This window comes from Excalfactoria chinensis, chromosome 1 (genome assembly GCF_039878825.1).
Source record: "Excalfactoria chinensis isolate bCotChi1 chromosome 1, bCotChi1.hap2, whole genome shotgun sequence".
In the NCBI taxonomy this organism is placed as follows: domain Eukaryota; kingdom Metazoa; phylum Chordata; class Aves; order Galliformes; family Phasianidae; genus Excalfactoria; species Excalfactoria chinensis.
The window spans coordinates 52512336-52534208 of record NC_092825.1 but is presented as its reverse complement, the minus strand read 5'-3'; the positions used below and the strand labels follow the sequence as shown (position 1 = coordinate 52534208).

At 36.0% G+C, this 21873-nt stretch overlaps 1 protein-coding gene across 1 annotated transcript in view; it reads left to right on the top strand.

The window, feature by feature from the left end:
• PARPBP (PARP1 binding protein) overlaps positions 1-21873 on the top strand; it is a 45322-nt gene that overhangs the window by 16163 nt on the left and 7286 nt on the right. The window contains exons 7-9 of the mRNA XM_072356661.1: positions 10312-10495; positions 14425-14603; positions 18877-18958. Coding sequence (XP_072212762.1) covers positions 10312-10495; positions 14425-14603; positions 18877-18958 — 445 coding nt within the window. The remainder of the gene's footprint in view (positions 1-10311; positions 10496-14424; positions 14604-18876; positions 18959-21873) is intronic.

The following is a 21873-nucleotide window of genomic DNA, read 5'->3' as shown; positions in this document are numbered from 1 at the left end:
ACCAAACGGTAAAATGATTCTTGTATCCAGATAGGACTTCTATTTCTGGTATGACATTTTTCAACTTCATAAAAGCTTTGTATGACTCAAAACTGAGTGATGGAAAAGTATTTGTATTATTGATTGCTGCAATTGTTGCTTCCTATGCATCTTTCTATGGGTGTATAAAGTTTAAGTGTTCCAACTGGTTCGATAGAGTAGCAAAGTTGGTAGATAGCAGATATTTCTTCTTGAATGGGGCCCTCACTTTGTTGTGAGTACTGTCCACTAGGTGACACTATTGCACAGCTCACAGTAGAAGCAGTTCAAACCGAACAGCTGTAGTAAGTGTTCCGTTCATCACCTTTGAGTGACTGTGATGTTTTGGGCTGTATCTTCATATCAAGTCCGTGAGCAGTCTTCTACATTTGATTTACAGTTTGACTTGATCATGCTTTGATCATATTTATTAGTGCACTGAGCTTTCAGATGGTAGGGAAAATACTGTTTCTCGTATTGCTTTTGTAAAACTATGTCTGCATCCTAAAATACAGTAGTATTTTGGAGAGAATGCATATGAAGCTTTATTTGATTTTGTCCTGAATGTTTGGATTAATTGGGTTTGCTTTCATACAGCTCTGGAGTTTTGTGTTCTAAACTTTGGGAAAGTTGTGCAAGCATGTGCAAAGCACTATCTTTGGAACTATAGAATCATTAAGGTTGGGAAAGACCTCTAAGATCATCTAGTCCAATGGTCAATCTGTCTCTGTTAACCATGTCCCTCAGTGCCACATCCACACATTTCTTGAACACCTCTGGGGACTTGAGTACCTTCCTGGGCAGCCTGTGCCAGTGCAGCACTACTCTCTAAAAAGAACTTTTTCCTACCTGAACTTTCTAACCTGAACCTCCTGTGGTGCAGCTTAAGGCCATTACTTCTTGTCCTCCCACTAGTTACCTGGGAGAGTAGGCTGACCCCAACTTTGCTATGATCTCCTTTCAGGTCATTGTAAAGAGTGATAAAGTCTCCTCTGGGCCTCCTCCAGACAATCAGTTTTCTCAGTCATTCCTCATGAGGCTTATTCTCCAGATCCCTTATCAGCTTTGTTGCTCATTTTTGGGCACACTGAATTTAAGATCATGAAATAATTTCTGTGGAAGTAGCTTCAGGAAGCTTTTGATTCAACATCATACTCAAAGCAAGTCAATTATGGGGTTGGACTGGGATAGTTAGGGCTTTAAGCAGTTAAGTTTCAAAAACCTTCAAGGATGGAGACTGCAGCATCTTTCTTGGCAACTTGTTACACTGCTTGAGTGTCCTCATGACTTTTTTCATATATCCATTTAGGACCTCTCTTATTTCAATTTATGCCTGTTGTCTCTCTTCTGTCCACTAACTGCCAACAGCCTGTCTTCATCTTCTTGATCACTTCCTTGTAGGTATCAGAAGGCTGCTAGTGGATCTCCCAGAAGCCTTTTCTTCTCCAGTGTGAACAATCTGTTCTCTTAACTTCTTGGATGATATGTCTCTCTGACCATCTTGGCATTCCTTTACTAAACTTGCTCCAGTTTATCACCAGTTTATCAGTGTCTATCCCAGACTGGGGGCCAAAAACTGGATGCAGCATTCTAACTTCAGTCCAACAAGTGCTGATTAGAGAAGGATAATCACATTCCTTAGACTACTGGCTAGGCTACTGTAGATGCAGCCAAAGATACTGTTGACCTTCTTTGTTGCCAAGACACACTCCTGGCTTGTTTAGCTTGCTGAACATGCACCAAGACTCCCAAGTTTTTTTCTACAGAATTTCTGCCCAGCCAGTAACATTGCAAGGGCATATCTCTTTCCAAGAATTTGCATTTCCTGTTGAATTTTTTTATGGTTCCTGTCTGCCTTTTTCTTCAATCTGTACCTATCGATCGATAGGTACCACTCTGCATGGCAGAACTACCCTACAACATATTGACTGTTCTGCCTGGTTTTGTGTCATCTGCAAATGTGATAAGCATATTTTTTTATCGCTGCCTCTAGTTCACCAACAAAGATATGCATACATACACATGAAATCATAGAATTGCTTGGGTTGGAAGGGACCTCAAGGATCATAGAGTTCCACCTCCACTGCCACATACAGGGCCACCAACCTCCATGATGGATACTAGACCAGGCTTCCCAGGACCTAATCCAACCTGGCCTTGAACATCTGGGGTGGGGCATCCATAACCTCTATGGGCAGCCTGTGCCAGCACTTCATCACTCTCATAGTAAAAAACTTCCCCCTGATATTCAACCTAAATCTTTCCTCTCTCAACTTAAAACCATTTCCTCTTGTCCTGCTGTTATCTACCTTTGTAAAGAGTTGACTCCCCAGCTGTTTGTAGGTTTAGGTCTGGAAAGGCTGCAATGAGGTCACCTCTCAGCCTTCTCTTCTCCAGGCTTCTCTTTGTGGCCCTCCTCTGGACCCACTCCAACAACTCCCTGTCTTTCTTGTATTGGGAGCCCCAGACAGATGCAGTATTCCAAATGGGGCCTTGTGAGGGCAGAGTTGAGAGGGACCATTACCCCCCTGTCCCTGCTGGCCACCCCTCTTCTGATGGCGACTAGGATGCCATTTGCTTTCCAAGCTGCAAGAGCACATTGCTGGCTCACATTGAGTTTTTCATCTACCAGGACCCCAGGTCCTTTTCTGCAGGGCTACTCTCAAGGACTGCTCCTTCCAGTCTGTATATATGCCTGGGATTTCTCCAGCCCAAGTACAAAACTTTGCCCTTTGCTGTTTTGAACCTCATTAGATTCTCCAAGGCCAACCTTTCAAGTCTATTGAGGTCCCTCTGAATGGCATCCCTTCCTTCCACTGTGTTATCCACACCACTCAGCTTGGTGTCATCAGCAGACTTCCTGAGGATGCACTCAATTCTGTCACCAATGCCATTGATAAAGATGTTAAAGAGCACCAGTCCCAAGACAGTCCCCTTGGAGACACCGCTTGTTACCAGCCACCACCTGGACATTGAGCCATTAATCACCACCCTTTGTGGCCTTTCAACCAATTCCTTATCCACTGAGCGGTTCATCCATCAAATCCACATTCCTGCAATTTGGAGATAAGGATGTGGAGTGGTACCATGTCAAAGGCCTTGCACATGTCCAGATCAATAGCATCAGTTGTTTTCCTAGGATCTTGTTCCCAAAAAATATTTAGTCATAGCTTCACCACAGGATTTGGGGAGCATTGTTTGGTATGGAGAATAACACACATTAATCTTGGTTCATGAGCACACTGACAGAACACCAACTATGTTTCTGGCAGTAAATTCTTGAGAAGATTCCAGATCTTTTAGATGGTGGCATATCTCCTGAGGGATGGTTATTTTTAGCTCAGTGGAAGAAAGTAGAGGTAAGCATTTTTGGTAATGCAGCATAAGTGTTGGTAGGAGCATGAAAAAATACCTAACATATGTAGTACTGGGTTTTGATATAGTTAATTCTTTCTTTCACAGATATTTTAAAAATATGGATAAGTCCACTGATAAAATTTTATTTTCAAAATCTTATTGAAGATGAACTGCTACTTTTTCCATTTTTATGCAAATAACTTAGCTACCAAAAGTGGGTTTACTTTAAAGGCACAATTACTACTCTGTTAGGAGCAATAATAGTCCATATTGTTTCTTACTTCTATTTTATCTAGTTTTTCTCCTCTCTTAGGATGAAACTAGTTGAAATTCTGTTTTGGGGTGTTTTTTTGTTTGTTTGTTGTATTTGAGGATAGAACTAAATTGCTACTCTTCGTCTAATTTCAAATTTTTAAAAGTAGATATTTCTTCAGTTCTTAAATTCTGAAATATTTTCCTAAATCTGTAACGAACAAAAAGGCTGTGATTTCTAACCCTTGATGCATGACCACATCTTTGTAACCTATTAAAATATGCTTTGTCTGAGTGCATAAATTACATTTGTCATCTCTTTTTTCCTCAGTCAGACATTCTTATCTCAATTTAGACATCTGTTTTTTCTTTATGGCTACAGGGTAAATGAGAGAAATCCTACATGAACAGTGTACTCTTTTAGTGCTGGTTCATGTTCACAATAGTAAGCTGTTCCTTCTGTCAATTCTTATCAAATCTTAAATGTCATAGGTCTTTTGCGTTAAACTTCACTGAAAAGGAGGATACTGAAAAAAGTTCATGCAGAATCACAGAACTGTAGGGGGTTGAAAGGGACCTCTAGAGATCACAGAGTCCAACCTCCCTGCTAAAGCTGGTTCAGTACAGCATGTTCCACAGGAAAGTGGCCAGGCAGGTCTTAAATATCATGAGAGAAGGAGACTCCACAGCCTCTCTGGGCAGTTTGTTCAAATGCTTCATCACTCTGACAGTGAAGAAGTTATTCCTTGTTTTAGTATGGAACATCTTTGTTCCAGTTTCTGCCTGTTGCCCCTTGTTCTATTGTTGCTCACCACCAAAAACAGTCCACTTCCATCAACATGATTTCTATACTTCAGATGTTTATTAACAGGGATGAGATTCCCTTTCAGCCATTTCCAGAGTCCCTGCCTGAAATCTTCTAGAAGGTAGAATTTAGAAGGTAAGAATGGTCTTATTTCAGAGCTTTGTTCATTTCTTAGGTAGTTTTTCCTAAGCAGACTTACCAAACAGTCATCTTGGCATGACAGAATTGTAATGGGATGGCTGTCTCCTAGACTGAGGGAGCTCAAAGAGAAACACTGTAAGGAGGAAGATGGGGGAAATTTATAAGGGAATAGGGAAACATGCGATGTTTCTGGTGTATGTTTTACTCACTGCTGTCAGAAACTACAGAAGGGATTTAAATTGTTATTTCTGAAATTATGATCTTGAGGTGTTTATGGTAACAAACCAAATTTACTTTTTAGATTGTTTTCATAAGTCTTTCTTGTTAGACATTTGATGATATGGGTAATCAAAGGTAAGAAGTGGCCAATGATCAGTGATCAACTGATCTAAAACATCTGGGGATTTGTTTGCTTAAAAAAAAACCAACAAAAAACTTTAACTAGACATTAATTATAAAACTAAACACAGGTCTTTCCTGTGAAGTCTTAAATTCAATCACCTGAGATGCATATTAATTGCTCTGAAAGTAATGCCTCCTATTTATTTCCACGGACATTACGGCAGACTGAAAGATCACAATAACACTGTTTCATAGAGCCAATTCTCAGTTACAAAACAGTATTTTTCAACATAGTCACCTCCATTAGCTGTGCATTTTTGTCAGTGATGAACAAGAGCCTGCAGGCAATGCTCATGAAAATCTGCACCAGTGAATGTGACCCACTGCTTCACAGCTGTCCATCTTTCAGTGGTGCAAACAGACGGAATTCAAAAGGTGCCAAACCTGGACAATACAGGAGGTGTGGTAGGACAGTCCAGCCAAAATTGGTCTCCATGGTCTTCAAACTGATATGGCATCTGGCATTATTGTGTTGCAAAATAAAGATCTTCTTGGGCCTGACTACAGAAGTTTGAGCTTCCTATTTAGTCAGTGTCTTGAAGAAGCAATCAGAGTTGATGGTTTGTCCATGTTCCAGGAAATCCAGAAGGATCACCCCTTTCCTAACCTAAAAAACAGTGCACTTTAGCTACTGAGGACTGTGTCTTGAACTCTTTCTTCTGCCACTCCATGGACTGCTGTTTTGACTGTCTCCTAGTGGTGACACCGAGTCTTGTCTCCAGCGATGATGCAATCCAGGGAACCATCACCTTCAGCCTTGTATTTGCTCAATGAATACAGCATTCTTTCTGTTCTTATGTGAGCATTTGCTTATCCCACATGGCACACATTTTGCTACAGTCCAGAATTGCCACAACTGTTTCCAATGCACTGAAGCTGATATTCAGCTCTGTACACAGTTCACTGGTCACAATCTGCCAATTCGCACAGATGAGCTGATGGAGATATCCTTCACTTCATGGTGTGACAGCTGTATGTGACCATCTGGAAAGTGGCTTGTCTTTCATGTTGCTGTCACCACTGCTGAAATGCATCACCCAGCACCTCTCTGTGCTCATATCTACTGCTTGGTCTCCATAAATGTTCAGCGAGCATCAAAGTATGTCAGTGGATGCCATTTTTTCCACATGGAGGAATTTAATTTCATGCCTTTTCTTCATATGCAATTCCATATCAGATGCCATTTTATCAGACTGCGCCTCTGCTACCATCTGTCACACAACAGCAAAATGTAATGAAATATTGGTAGGAAGGTTCAGACTCTAATGCAATACCGACACCATCTGCCTCTGATGTCATGAACCAACGTAATAAAATTGAAGGCATTACTTTCAGAGTTCCCTCATATCAACATAGCCCTGAGGTGTCATTGCATGCTTTCCCTCACTCACTTGCCCAGCAGTCTAAACTATTTTGGGCAGGAAATAGAAGAGTTAATTGGGACTGTTTTATGAAAGATGGTGATATTTATGAGAGCCTTACTTCATGTTTCAGCAGCTGGGATGATGCAGCCCAGCAAGGAATCTCCCCGGTGCAATTTGAGGCCATTCCCTCTTGTCCTATTGCGAGCTACATGGGAGAAGAGGCTGATTCCCACCTCACCACTACCTCCCTTCATGTTGTTGTAGAGGGTGATAACGTCCCCCTTCAGCCTCCTCCAGACTAAATAATCCCAGTTCTCTCAGCTGCTCATCTGGAGACTTGTGCTCCAGACCTTTCACAGCTTTGTTGCCCTTCTCTGAACATGATCCAGTGCCTCAATGCCTTTGTTATAGTGAGAGGCCCAAAACTGAACACAGCACTAGAGGTGTAGCCTCACCAGTGCTGAGTACAGAGAGATTATCACTTCCCTGCTCCTGCTGGCAGCACTATTTCTGATACAAGCCGGAGGGCCATTGGCCTTCTTGGCCACCTGGGCATTCTGCTGGCTCATGTTCAGCCAAGCATCAACCGAAACCCCCAGGTCTGTTTCCTCTACATAGAACAAAGAAATCTTGTTGCACGTGACTCTGATGAGAAAATCATATTACTAGAGTACTTAAAAAAATAAAAATAAAAAAAAAAAAATTGCTATCTTACAATATCTATCATAGTGATAACTGAGAGATGTTTGCTCTTAATTGGATTTGAAAGGAATCCTCACACAATATGACTTAAAGGACCAAGGATGTGAGACTTATGCACCTTGTTTTAGAATATTTCATGGCAGCCACCTGAGATCTGAGAATTCTTATCAGGCACCCTGACTGAAAAGGACAAGGTTTCCCAAGTTCAACATTATCTTAGACAAATGGCATTACTTGGTTTAATGTTTATTCTTGGATTCACTTGGGTTTTGCTCTCCTCTTTTTGCATTAAGAAGAATTAAAATTCTTAACATCTGCTGATGTAAGAAATGATTTTAAGACAGATAACTTGGTTGATATAATTTCATATTGAAAACAAACTTTTACTGGCATTCTAGCTGTTAGGAATTGCAAGGTGGGTAGCAGTTTTCTACCCCATTTAATTCATATAAACATTTACTATCTAGTACTATGCCAGATATTTTACACTCCATTTACATTCAAATGGTTTTCTAGGAAATATGAATGAGAGTAATCTGGCATTCAGACTCATTTTTCAATAAACAAAACAAAAACCACCAGCATAACCCCCAAAAGCTGCATTTTTTACAGTGCTTTTCATTTGTTTTCATACTTTGAGGTAAACTTTGCTTGAATGTCAGTAGCAGTAAAATCTTCCTGGCAGATCTAGAAATTCTCAGGTCACTTATTTTATTACTTGAATTAGAAGTATTACATTTTTTATTTAATTTATAAATCCATCTTCAAGATTATTGCTTTTTGAAACATTTGTGATCCAATGAGTTGTCTTTTCTGATGGACAGATGATAATCTATCACAGAATGGACTGCTTAAATTTGAACAGCAGCCTAGCCATCTCAATCTATGCTAGATAACATACATAACTGCCTAAAGAATGCCTTACTTGCTTTTCCACCTCTGACTAGTCTGATCATACATTATGAATCTGTAACACTTAGTTAATTAGGGCTTTTTATAGTAAGTTTGTGAATAGCACCAATGAGAGGTGTATACAGCATTTCATATATTTATTCAATACTTTAATAAAATGAAATTCACAGTATAACTTTATTCAGTATCATTTCCTGTTGTAAAATGCATAAGTTGTGGCACAGTGTTTGAGTAACTGATCCACACACATTAGGTGAATATTTTATACCTTGACTTATTTGTATAAATTCTTGTTGAGGTATGAATAAACTTTTCCTTGCTCCAATTAGTACTGCATATATCAGACTGGGAACTGGAACTCTTTCCTGGAAAAGAATATGGGGGGAAAAGAGATTAAATTAACTTTATTTATAACAGCTAGTATCCTTCATTGGCACTGAGTAATAGAAGCAAAAAAATACCAAACAAATAAGCATAGAAAAATATTTTTATCATATTTTCTTTTTCCTTGGAGACAAACTGCAAGGTAATCAAGAATTACATACTACACATAGCATTTTCATTAAGGACACAATTATCATTTTTTACTTTGTGTCCAGTGTTATGTATAGAATAATCCTTCTTCAGCATATACACACATTACGTATATATATCTGTGTATATGTATATATATGCACACTAATATATGTACATATACATATACACATACATGTAATATATGTGGAAAGTATAATGATATCTATATGCTCAAAACTTCCCTACGCAGAGTGTTCTATGCTTTCAAACACAGCTTCAACTGATCTCTTCGCCTGCAGGTTTGTTCTAGACTTGTAGGTTCCATATGGTATTTATGGAGCAGATACTACTCAGTTAATACAGTGCTTTTCTCATTTGAGGGTATTGTTTTGGAAAACAACACTTTAGTCTTGAGGAAATAAAACAGTCTGGCAAGAAGTATCAGGAGGCTTGGCTAGAGTTCCTGTATGTATCTCTGAGACAGTATTTTCTTCAACAATACTCTGTTACCTCTTGACAACTTGCGTTGAATGATTTTTATTTTTTCTCTCCTTGAACTTTTCATTCTCTTGTGGTTAAACTGAACTGTGTTTTTTGGAGCAGAGGTAGACGAGCATTGTTTTTTTCCTCTCTTTAAGATCTGGTATGGTTCTTGAGCTTTGTGCTAAGGGACTTCACCTGGTGACTTTCCCTTTGGCTGAGTTCATGCGTTGTGCTTAAGCTTCTGGAAAGCTAACGTTTATCTGTTTAAACAAGCCTGCAAATTCTAATGTGAATTGAATAATCTTTAATCTGTAAATTTAAAGCTGAGAACTGCATGGAAATAGTTGTTTCTGACCTGGAAAAAAGCCAAAAATGTTTCACATTAACTTCAGGGCTTCTAAGTTATTTACCAGGATTTTTGTTCGGCCAGAATAATCCAAAACAGCAAGATGCCTGGCCCCATTCCTTCCATGTATTTTAACAGAAAACAATATAAACAATCTTGTTTTCCTCTGGTTCAGTCCTTGTTCTTCATTTGCCCCACACAGTTATTTTGTATTTTGGATTATAAATCTAGACAGGTAGAGTTTCAGTTGCTGGAGGTGTCCATAGGAGGAATTCTACGATTTCTCTTCAGGATTCAATGTGTGCAAAATATGATTGTCCTTGTATTTGCAAGGTATCCTTTTAGGAAAATTAGGCGGGCGCTACTAAGAATGGAGGAAGTTGGAAAGTTGGCCCTGCTCTTGGCTACAGCAAAACAAATATTTTGGCATTCAATTATTTATATTTTGTATATCTAACTTCATGGATGTGTTTGGTCTTAGCATAATTATACTCTGTTTCTTCTCTTGATGACAAAGAAGATTTGTACTGTGTACCTTTACCTACAAAATAGTGTTCATCTAGTCTGATTACTAACTACTTCAACAAAATTGAAAGCAGACTGATATTGTGAAGAACCTTCATGAAGCACATAACACTCAAAATCTGAAATGGATGTTAAATTAGGATCCATGTTCCAGCAAACCATTTTGTTCACTTAACAGCTTATGAGCAAAACAGTAACTATAGGTTTAAAGAAAGTGCTTTTCTTTGAACTTTATGGAAAAGTTAGTTTTGTGTTGCAGGTCAGAATAGTACTAAATGCTGAATTCATTACCTTTTCTTATAATCTCTGTTTTTCTTAAGCAGGCTATTATGTTGGACAATGCTTCCACACTGCTCTTTGATTTGAAAGATCAAAGCTGTTCTCTGAAGAGTTTTGATTAACTGTGAAGACTAGCTATGTTCAACACTAATAGGTATACTAAAGTGCTGCCAAGATTAATGTGGAGATGACCCTCTGCCTATTTTCAGAGTCGCAGGGGGGCAAATTCTGTCAACAGTGAAGACGCATTTGATGAAAGGCCGAAGCAATGGGGATCCTTTCTATCAGGCAGTAGAGGAAGTTGTACAAGATTTGGATTTGAAGATTAAAAATATTATCGATTCACAACATGAAGTCTTGACTGCTAGCACCACTGGAGTCAGTCCAACACGGGTAATGGGCCTTCTTTTGTTCTTTTTACTATTTAGCTTTACAAGAAAGCAAGTGTCCTTCTCCTGGTTTTGTTGTTCTGTGTTTTTGTGTTTTTGGTTTTTTTTAAGACTTTTATACAGAGTATTATCTTTTCCTAATAATAGAGCAGTGTCATTTCCTCTACAGTTAGGTTTTAAACTTGCTGAAAGACGTATACTTTAGGATTACAGCGTGGATTTCAAAAAGCTGATTTATTTAAACTTCTTACATTGAAATAGTAAATTAAATGCTCTTCAAAATTTATTTTGTTCTTGCAGCAGTTCTAAATGTAAATACTTGTAGCTGTTAGATTTGCCAGTAATTTCAAAGCAGTAGACCTATAACATTTCCAAGCAAAAAAAAAAAATAAAAAAAAACAACCCTCTTGAAACTTGAGTTAAGATTTGAGAACATATATCTGCATTTCAATTAAAGAATACAAATTTTAATTATCTCTGAATCAAGTATTAAAGGCAAGAAGCTGAAAATGTGGTTGAATATGAAAGAAATCGAGAACAAGGTGAAACCTTGGCAGGGTTGAGGAATGAAAATCCAAATACTCTGTGTATGTTTTTCTCTTTCAGTGTTTCAAGACACTGACACAGTTACTAATCATTTTGGTTTTTTTTCCTGTTTGTTTGGTTTTTTTTTTTTTTTTGTGTGTGTGTTTTCTTTTCTTGGAGGGAATCAAAACATTTAAAGTTTTAAAAGAGAGGAGAGTACACCCAAATACATGTTTTTATTTGTTATTTCTCTACTTTGAATCTACATGGCTTTATATTATGGTATTTTTCTAATGACTGCATCAACCAGCTTTATTTTGTGTTGTTGATAGATATAAAACAATGTCTTATATCATGTGTTTTTGTCTAGGAAACTGCTGAACACTTTTATGTCTATTTTTAGAGTGCTTGGTATTGCCAAATCACCAGAATTACCCCAGGGTAACAAGATTTCTATCTGATTTTTATAAAACTTCCAATATCCTTTTGCTTTTCAATAAGCAATAAAGGTCTCCAGATCTTAGTGGGCAGTTAAAGTGATTTGAATACATGTTTCCACAGGTTAGCGTCCTCATTTTACTGCATCTCCTGAAACTTCCATTACTTTGTATTTCCATTTCCCTTTATTTTCTTTGTCTTTTTCTTTCTCTGCTCCATCTGAGAAGTTTTCAGCCCTATCATTTCTGTCTTTCTCTTGATCTGGCTAACTGGATTCCTTGTAAAAAAAAAATTACAAAATCTTAGATTTTTTTATCATCTAGGGAAGATTCTTCTGATTTAGCAAGCAATGCTTTTCTTACACAGCTTATGTTTCTTATTGTCTTCTGTAGATTGAGACTGTTGTCTAGTAATCTGTAGAAATGTTTACTAGCATCCTTGTTGAGGCAGAAAATAACAGGATGGTTGTCGAGAAACGTGGAAATATTTAATTCTGTTAAGAACAGTATGAAGTTGTGTTAAAGTGGGCATCTGTGGTCAGCTTATTGACTTAATTACATTACTGTGAGTCAGTGGTACTATGCTGAAATTTTTCCCAATTACGTTTTTGAATTTAATCTCTCTGCTGGAACAACCAATCTGCTTTTGAGTGGGAAGATTCTATTATAGTTCTTCTGTGCAAGAAAACTTGAGTACATATCAGACAATGATGGGCTTTAAGCTAATCCTTTTCACTGTACACACCAAAGTACATTCATACACATAATATGTACGTCCAGATATAGCTAACAGCCTTGAGAGATGACTGTGGTCTGAATGTGGCTGATATGCTGGTTGGCTTGAGAAATCTACTGCTCGCTAAGAAGGCGTAGGCAAATGTTAAGCAGTGATACCAAACTGCAGGCTTTAGTGGAGCTTTCAGTAGAAAAACATTTTACTGAACAGATAAATTATCAGGTTTTGATTGTGGATTTTGAAAATAAAAAAGTTCCATACATTTTCCAAATGAATTTGAACTGTAAAGAAAAATTGGAACATCTATATTGCTCCATTAAGATCTTAGGACAGCAAAGGTTAAAGCTCTGTGCTAAGTTTCATATGTATCTCATATTGTTTTGTTATCTTTAAAGAGAATGCTGTATTTTTTTTTTATATTATTTTTTTTTTAAAATACTGCTGTAATTTTTCGGAAAAAAAGATATCTGTATTCATAGTAAGTTCTGCCTTTGATGGGGTGTTAAGGCTTTTCATATGGAAGTAATTGACTTGTTACTCTGAGTACAAATTGAAAACCTGAACTTAACAGTAGAGCTGAAAAGAATGCCTCCAGCAGCTCTTAGAAAGACTGGCACTACATAAAATATACCTGAAAGGAGTTATTTTGTTGGAAAAATATTTGCTTTTCTCTTATCAGTTTTCTTACGTCATTGCTCAGTTTTCCTGTAAATATCTGTTTTATACAGTCTAAAGCTGTATAAAAAATCAATATTTTATGCAGAAGGAAGCACTACTTTTCACTGAAGACTTCATGAGTGACTAATAGCAAATGTGATTAATTTCCTCCTTAGAAATTTACTGCTGTAAATCGAATCCAGTTGGCATTTCTGGAACTGGCTAGAATAGTCTGGAGTAGGTAATGGTCACTACCCTTGAAAGATTAATAAGTAGTTTACTTGAAAAAATATTTAGAGCCATTATTTTAATAATGAACAAGATTTTTGTGGCAGAGATTTTGTCTTGCCTGAAGTTCCTATTGTTTTTTGGACAATAGTATTTACTCCATGGTTAGTACACCAAGCTACTGTTGTAGTAGTACGTGAGATTTCTGAAGGTCATCTTTTGGCATTTAGGAAGTTATGCTATGTTCTACATGTTATTATTGTTACATTTTCTTTGTATATAATCAGTTGAGCTGTTGTCAAACTCATACTTTTTTCATTAAGATAAATTTACCATGACCCACATGGCGGTTTATAAAAATCCACGATGTGGATGATGTGGTGATGTAATGACTGAAGAGGTTCAGAATAAATTTTGAGGAAATTAAATGTTACTGAAATAGACCAATTTTGTAAAATCAAGTATAACAACCATTTCTGTAATAGCTATTTCTAGCTATTGATTATAACTTATAGTAACTGACTGACGTGTTGCTATGGCTTCTTGAAAGCTACATACACTAATTGATATAATCAAACAGGGAGAGAAATAGAATTTGATCTTTTCAAGGCTGTGTTGAAAACAGTTAACTGATTAGAGAAATGCAGTTTGTTGCTTGTCCAGTTCTAAACAAACTTAGGCTACTGTATGTTTCTTTGTATTGGTAATAAGAAAGACTGCGGTTTTTAAACCGTAATGCTGTGTATTTAGCACTACATTTGTTTAGAAAACCCCTAGAACTTTATGGAGAAATGCTATAAACTTGCAACTCTAGCAATCCTATGAAGTTCTGCATCTGCTGGCTATAGCATTGAACTCTTCCAGATGTGAATTGTTATTTTGTTTAAGTACTTCTTAATTCTTGTGGAAAACTGAGGAATTTATTCTGTTACAAACAAGAGGGGATTGTACCTCTTGTTATATTTTGGTGGAAATCTCTCTTCTAACCAACTGCTTTTGCAGATTCAGTTACAAGATTTGGACTTCACTAGAATGTTTGTGTGGCACTCAAGTTGGTTGTAAGGAAATAATATGTTAGTTTCTGCAGCATGATTTTAACATAGATTTGAATATTTGTGTGACTTGCTTTTCAGTGTATGCCTCTAGCTGGCAATGATCTAAATTCTACTCATTGCTTGGGATGAATAAGAATCTTCCATGTACTCACGTTACCTGATAGATGCTTACTGGGAAAGGGAAGGAGGAGGTTCTTGCATCTCTGCTGTTATTAGTTGCTTTTGGTAGTGAGCTGTTGATTTCACTTTTTGACCTTTCCTTCAGTATGTTCTCTTTAATTTTATTTCCTTTCAGCCAAAATTGCATTCCATAAACCACGGCACTGTATATTGTGGCAGAGATACTATAAAGGTCCTACTAGTTCTTCTGGATAAAGAAGCAGTCAGTGCTCCTACCCAGAACAAAGCGGAATTGTTATATGATGATTTAAACTCAAATATGTTTGGAATCACCCCTTTTTTGACGCTCTTCAGGTGAGTACTAGAAGACATTTTGTTTGTTGTTTTTTTTTTTTAAAGATTTTATACTAACTGATTTAAAGCATTCATATTTCGTACACTGGATCTGCAGCCTCATGGCAGCATAGATGTAAAAGGAAAGTGTCAAGTTCTCAAAAGTATTCTGCCTCCTCATCTTTGCTTACTGTTATTTCAAACATGCTTTTGTAAGACAGACTTTCTGGGCTCATATGTTTCTGGGCTGCACAAGACCCATGAAGGGAGTATCCTTTGCAACTAGTCTTCCAAATACTCATCTATATTCTTAAGTTCATGTAACATGTGTTCAGTAACTGACTGCATTTATATTCAGCTTGAAAATTCCTCCTTCATCTAGCTTTAGTGCAAGATATTTGGGGATGACAATCTGTTTACTTCCTATATAGTAATTATTTTGTAGAGGCTTTTAAAAATGGCTAAATAGATTTTCATATTGTGATACGCCAATCAGTATTATACAAAGGATGTTGAAACAAATTCATGTGCATGAATATTTACTGGTGATGTTTGTAGCTTGTGGCATATACTGACTGTGATGGTGAAATTAAAAGAAGAGTAGAGGAAATAGAAAAATTTCATAGTAATCAGCTGGGAAGTAAAGCAGCCTGGGTTCCCAGACAAGCATCCTCTGCAGTACAGCAGTCTATTATTCCCATGATAACTATGCTGTTTTCATAAGGAGCTGCTAAAACCCACCGTTGATTGTCCCTGGTTTTTGATGTGAGTAGAGGTGATTTGAACATCTGTTCATTAAGGCCAGGGCTGCATGTTTCTTAAGGTTTTTGCCTGCACACTATTGGACTCCCTAATATAGAAGGAGAGCTACAGTGAAAGACTGAAAAGTTGGGAATTAGAGATGCTGGTGGCGGTTACTTTACATGAGAACCCACCATTACAACACAGTCAGAATGTGTTGGTGCAACACACTGAGAATAACAGAATAGGAAAAGAACAAGATAAAGACCTGGGCAAAAGAATGCAGGGCTGTGAGTAGAAAGCAAGCAACACAGTTCCAGATATATGTTCCATAGCAATACATTAGACAAAGGCACCTAAGATACCGTACAGCTGTTTGTTACTGATTTTATTTATTGATTGTTAATGTCCCAGACATTAAAAATGAGTCCTAGACTGGAAGACAGGATCCTAAAATAAGGAGAATTTGGTGGTTCCACCAGATTTGTAGTTCAACCTCTTTTATGATACCAACCAAACTAACACATTCCAATAACGTTCAGAAAAAAATATTTTTCCATTATTTATGATTCAGGAAAATTAATTCATGTTGATACTAAAATTGTTTTGTTAAATTAATAAAACTCAGACAGGTGTGTTTTATCAAAATGAATAGGAGCTTAATTAGATTTAGGTTAGTGTTCATTGTGAGTGTCATCAAAGCTCAACTGAAGTTTTCTGAATTAAGCATTGCTGTTATTCATAGCTAGAAATCTATTATTTGTTTTCTTAAACAGCTCTTCAAAACTGAAAGAAAATTTGATGGACAGTGTTTACAGTCTTTTGGTGGTCCATATAGTTAATAGTAAGTCTGAAATAGATTACAGGATAAACAGCAGTAGGTTTGACAGTAAATTTCGCTGTGGTGAAAATTATTTTTGCTAATCTGATTCTATATATCAGATTGTCACCTCATATGGTAGTTTCATGGTTTTAGATCAAATGGTAGTTTTTATTTTGAGGATTTTCACAATATTCCTTGTTATTTCTAGTGGTTTTACTAATGAAGAATCCCAAAATATGTTTAAAAATCTTGGGTAAAAATGTTGTATAGGATATAGTAATTTGAAAAGAGCACTGTTCTTCTTGGTTGAACGCGGAGGATAAATGAAAGCATTTCCTTTTCATAACTTCGGCATTCCTGGAATTTTACTTTCTTTGATTTACTCATGTTTTAATGAACTTTGAGATTAAATTAATTGGGTAGATTTATCTGTCACCTTTGAAATCCTGTTAGAAAGCTGCTGCTGAAAAGCAGCTATTGTGTGATGTTCAAATTTTTATTACTTTAATTTAAAATTATATTTTTGTAATTTGTAAAATGCATACATATTTTGATATGGAAAATGGAAGCAGTGATGACATAACCTCATTATTTTTGAACAAGCTGAAGTTTTTCTCAGTTAATGGGACCTTCAGTACGCACCTCAAATATTTTCCTTCCACAAGAACCTCATTTTAGTTTTCTTGACAATCATCCTTTTGAATATACATTATAAAAGTTTGAATGAAGGTCCGAGACTTGTTTTTAACTTTCTTCCTTTTTAAATTTTATTTTGAACCTTCATACATCACAAACACGCTGATTTTCCTTCAGTATTACTAAAATTTGTAATTAAACAAATAGGTAGTGATCATATTGAAATCAAAGTAAGGTAATTCTGATGCAATTAATTATATTGCTTACATTTAAAATTTACATAAATATAAATAATATATATATATGATATATGTGTTATGTAAATAAATGCAAATTAAAATTTGCATAAATATGAATGAAGTATTTTCATAATTTCACAATAAAGTTGTTTTATTTATTGATTTCTTGGTTCTGCTGGTTAACCAAGCCTATAGGGCTAAGGGCAATTTTATATTTGCTGTTGTGTTTCATATAATGCCTGTCATCTTATCACGTTACTGCTAAAGCAAGTCTTTCATTAAAGTGTGTGTGACAGAGCACTGGAACAGGTTGTCCAGAGAGGTTTTGGAGTCTCCTTTTACAGAGTTATTCAAGACATGTCGGGATGCCTACCTATGCGTCGTATTGTAGGGTACCTGCTTTAAAAGCAGTGAGTTTGGACTCAGTGATCTCTTGCGGTTTCTTCCAATCATTGCAGTTCTGTGATATACTCCTTGCTAATTTCTTTCTTTTTTTTTCTTTCTTTTTTTTTCTTTTTTTTTTTTTTTTTAATTTAAATGTTAAACATGTATAAAGTATATGCAAGTTGATGTGAGACACAAAGCAACAAATCTCTTTCAAAGCATTTTTTGTTGGAAAAATACACAAATAAATCCATACAGTGGAAAGGCAGTAATGATTTAACTGATTGCTTATCCTGGGGAAGCACCAGGTGTTAGAAAAGTGGTACCCTAAGGATGTTGTCACTATGGGTTACAAGGAGACCGCCTGAGCCATAAAAATGGAGTAGGTGGGAGCATGCAGAAACTACATATTTTGGCATATTTAAATACATTGCAAAGGCAGGCAGATATTTAGTGCTGCGTAAAAATGGAAAGAATGAGCTAAACAAAATAAATGTTATTTATGGAGTAATTAAATAACAGAATGATTGAATAGAATGAGCAAAATAAATGAAATAAAGAATGAGTTCTTTTGGAAATAAACAACTATCTCTACATGAGCAGGCCTACCATGTACATAGGCAGAGAAGTAATTATTAACATGTGAACAAATTAACTGTTATTATTTTCTGATTAAAAGCAAAAATGCCTCTCTTCAATACAGAGAATTTATTTATGTATTTATTTATTTAAGAATTTTAAACATCAAAATTTGTCATTCATTTGTGTAACTATTCACATAGTGGAGGCATTTTGATTGAGTTCTTCTAATGAAAAGTATGTAAGAAGGAGGAAAATGTTTTTGTATGTTAACGACATATTTGAAGAGGTAGAAATAGAGAACTACAATACTCTAAATACACTGCAAAAGGAGAGTGGAAATTGAAACTGTAAGTCTGGTTTCATTATTGTGCCTTCAGTAGTCACAGTATATGTAGATACTTTAGGAAGGAAAAAACAAAGTAAGATTTAGAAGACTGAGAGGGGACCTGATCCATGTCTATAAATATCTGAGGTGTGGGGGGCAAAGTGGTGAGGCCAGACTCTTCTTAGCAGTGTGTGGAGACAGGACAAGGGGAAACAGGAAGAAACTGGAGCATAGGAAGTTCTGCATGAATGTGTGCAAGAATTTCTTTACGCTGAGGCTAACGGAGTACTGGAACAGGCTGCCCTGGGGGGTTGTGGAGTCTCCTCTGAAGATATTCAAGACACGCCTGGATGCCTACCTGTGTGACCTTGTGTAGGGAACCTGCTCTGGCAGGGGGGTTGGACTTGATGATCTCTGGAGGTCCCTTCCAACCCCTACAATTCTGTGATTCTGTAAGTTAGAAAATGTTTGGTTTCCTGTTTCGAGATACAGCATATAATAATTATTTTTCTTAACTGGTTGAATTTATTTGTTATGAATATTTCATATCTCTTTTGAACATAGATCTCCAGAACAGTCTAAAGAATCTTCTCCAAAACCTCTTAGACAGCGTATTCAGAAATCTGTGGATGAAAAAATAATTAAGGTACTGTATGTGAAGCGCTATACACATATGGATGCATTGAAATAGTCATGCTAAAATGAAAATAATAGTTTTAAAATTTTCAAATATTTGTCTGAAGGGTATTCCATAGCTAAATAATTGGTTACCTTGTGTTTAATGGCCTAACTCAAACTGTATTGAATGAGAACGTGCAACATTACAGAAAAGTCTTTAAGCTTACTAAAAATGCTTTGCAGTGAAGATCTCATAATGACAATGTATTGCATAAATCTGTATCTCCTAATTTAGCTATCTGTGCATCTCAGGACTATAGAATTAAATCTATTAATATATAAATAATATATATGAATAGCATAATATATATATATATACATATATAAAAATATAAATAATATATGTGTTAGAATTAAGTTATGTGAAAGCAAAAACAACATTGAAAAGGGACCAGATTTCGATTCTAAAATAATCATAATGATTGCTTGTTTTTTTTTCAGAGTACTTTTTGTTTGAAACATTTCATTGATGTTTCCCTTATTGTATGCACTATTGCGCATACAACGAAGTGTAGTAATGCTTGCTATTTTGTAGAGGAAATCAAACATTACAGTATACTGGTATTGTAAGCAGCTCTATTTAAGAAACAACTTCAGTATTTCTGAAAATTACAGCCTTTCTAAAATTGCATTTTACAGAGTCTATTTTCCTCAAAATTATCAAATTTTAATGTTGGGACTATGGAAAGAGACAGACTATATATCTTCCATGGCATTTCAACTATATGAGAGAACTAAATGCAAGTACTGACTATTTTTTATAAATTTATTTTTGACAACAGATGAAGACATACATAAAATTAGTATGTAAAGAAGGAAACAGAAGTTTTATAGGCCATCAGAATTTTGGAAAAACACAGTGGAAAATACATTTTTGCCAGTGAAGATGAAGGGAATTTTCACATATTACATGTATGAGAAATAAAAAGTCATTGAAAGGATATAGGATGAAAATTACTGTCAGTATTTCCAACAAGTGCTTTAAAAATACTTCAGTTCCACACAGAGTATGCTTTTTAGCAAAGTAGAGGAGTGAGGGGGTTGGTTTTAGAGGCATGCACTAATTAAAGTGAAATCTACCTTGAAACTTATTGGACAACATCTGAAGATTGGAGCTGATAAACGATCTTCATGATAATTTTACTGTAAATAACATATTTAAATTGCAGGTTTATTCATCAAATAGCAAAAATGTAATATACCATTTATATACTACATTGAAATACGGTTGTTGGTTTTTTTTTGTTTGTTTGTTTGTTTGTTTTTGTCTAAACTGAGGTTTTATATTTGGGTTCATGAAGTTATGTTCAGTGTTAAAGTTCTAAAGACATTCTAAAATTGATTGCCTGTCAAATTTGGGCTCTTTACCAGGAACATACAAAGTTTCTCACGTAAACTATCAAAAATATGAAACCTGAGACTGATTCCTGTTATGAAATCATTCTCTCTCTTTTTTTTTTTTTTTTACTAATCAAAACATGAGATTAGCTACTATAGAGTATTTGTATGTAAACTGTATTTCTCATCAAAGGTACCTGATCATGGCAACCACCTGAGTTGATTCTATATTGCCTAAGAATGATATTGTGATTCCTATATCCCCCATTACTGCAGTACAAGGGGTGACTTTTGTCTCAGCCTTGTTTTCACTGTGATTGATGTCACAGAACATGTCTGTAGCAGAATAGAATGAAATATCTATTATTTTTAGCCGGTCTTTGTTGAAGTCTTTCAGTCTACTTCTAAAACTGATATTGACATCTGCCCTTTGTAAATGAGAATGACTATGTTGAAATGTAAATTACCTTTTATCTTAAGTAAATCAAAATACAACGGGAACAAGCAACAGGTATAAAGTCTGTGGTTTATCCTTGGAACAATCACAGAACAATCATAGAATCATCATGGTTTAGAAAAGACTTCTAAGATCATCTAGTCCAGCCATCCATCTACCACCAATACTTACCCACCATGTTCCTTAGTACAACGTCTTCATTTGTAAAGATTGCATATATTGTTTTGTAGATTAAACCTGTAAAATCGAACTCACTTCTAATTCAGCAGAATGGATGCTAAGGTGAATATGACTAATTTTAAACTATAAGGCCAGTTGGAACTACACAGCTCATGTCTTAAAGGAACACTGGAGCTGCTGAACTGTCTCTTGTAATCACATAAGCATTCTTCTTCACAGCTTTATTCCAGTGTATCCTATCATACCAGTGAGAAAAAAAGCACTGCATGGAACTAAGGCCAACTATCTCAAGATGTTTTTCCACATTGAAGAAGCATAAATAAAAAATAGTAGTGTTCAAAATGTAAATGGGCTGCAAATATGTATCGGTACAGAGTCTTCTTATTCAGACTGTTTCACATTCCTGAATGTTTCACTTTGCTTGCAATTCTGTTTTCTGTGTATTAGCCAAACTTTTATCATCCAAACTATACTACATGCTTGTAAAGTCTGAGATTGTTCTTTTGATATTCTTATGCTCACTTTAGTATTGCTATTCCTTTCAGTTAACCAAAATTGCTGCTACCAAAACAGCTAATGACTTTTCCAGATGAAAATCAGAGATAATTCTCCAGCCTTCATCTTTGATCTCCATTCTCTCACAGAAGATCTACATTTTCTTTTTTGTTCCTCTTTTGTCCATTCCTGGTAGCCTGTCTAACCATTTCTACAGGGATTCTTTTGCAAATTTTTTTTATCCCTTTTCTTACTTAGAAGATGTTTGTGATAATGTCTTTCCATCTCTTTCCTTACCTTCTTTGTGAAGGAATACATCTACAAACAAGTTCAGCTATCAGCCATATATGAACAATTCATAAATCTATACGTAACCTAAGAATCTCTTTTGTAACAGCTGACAATATTTGTAA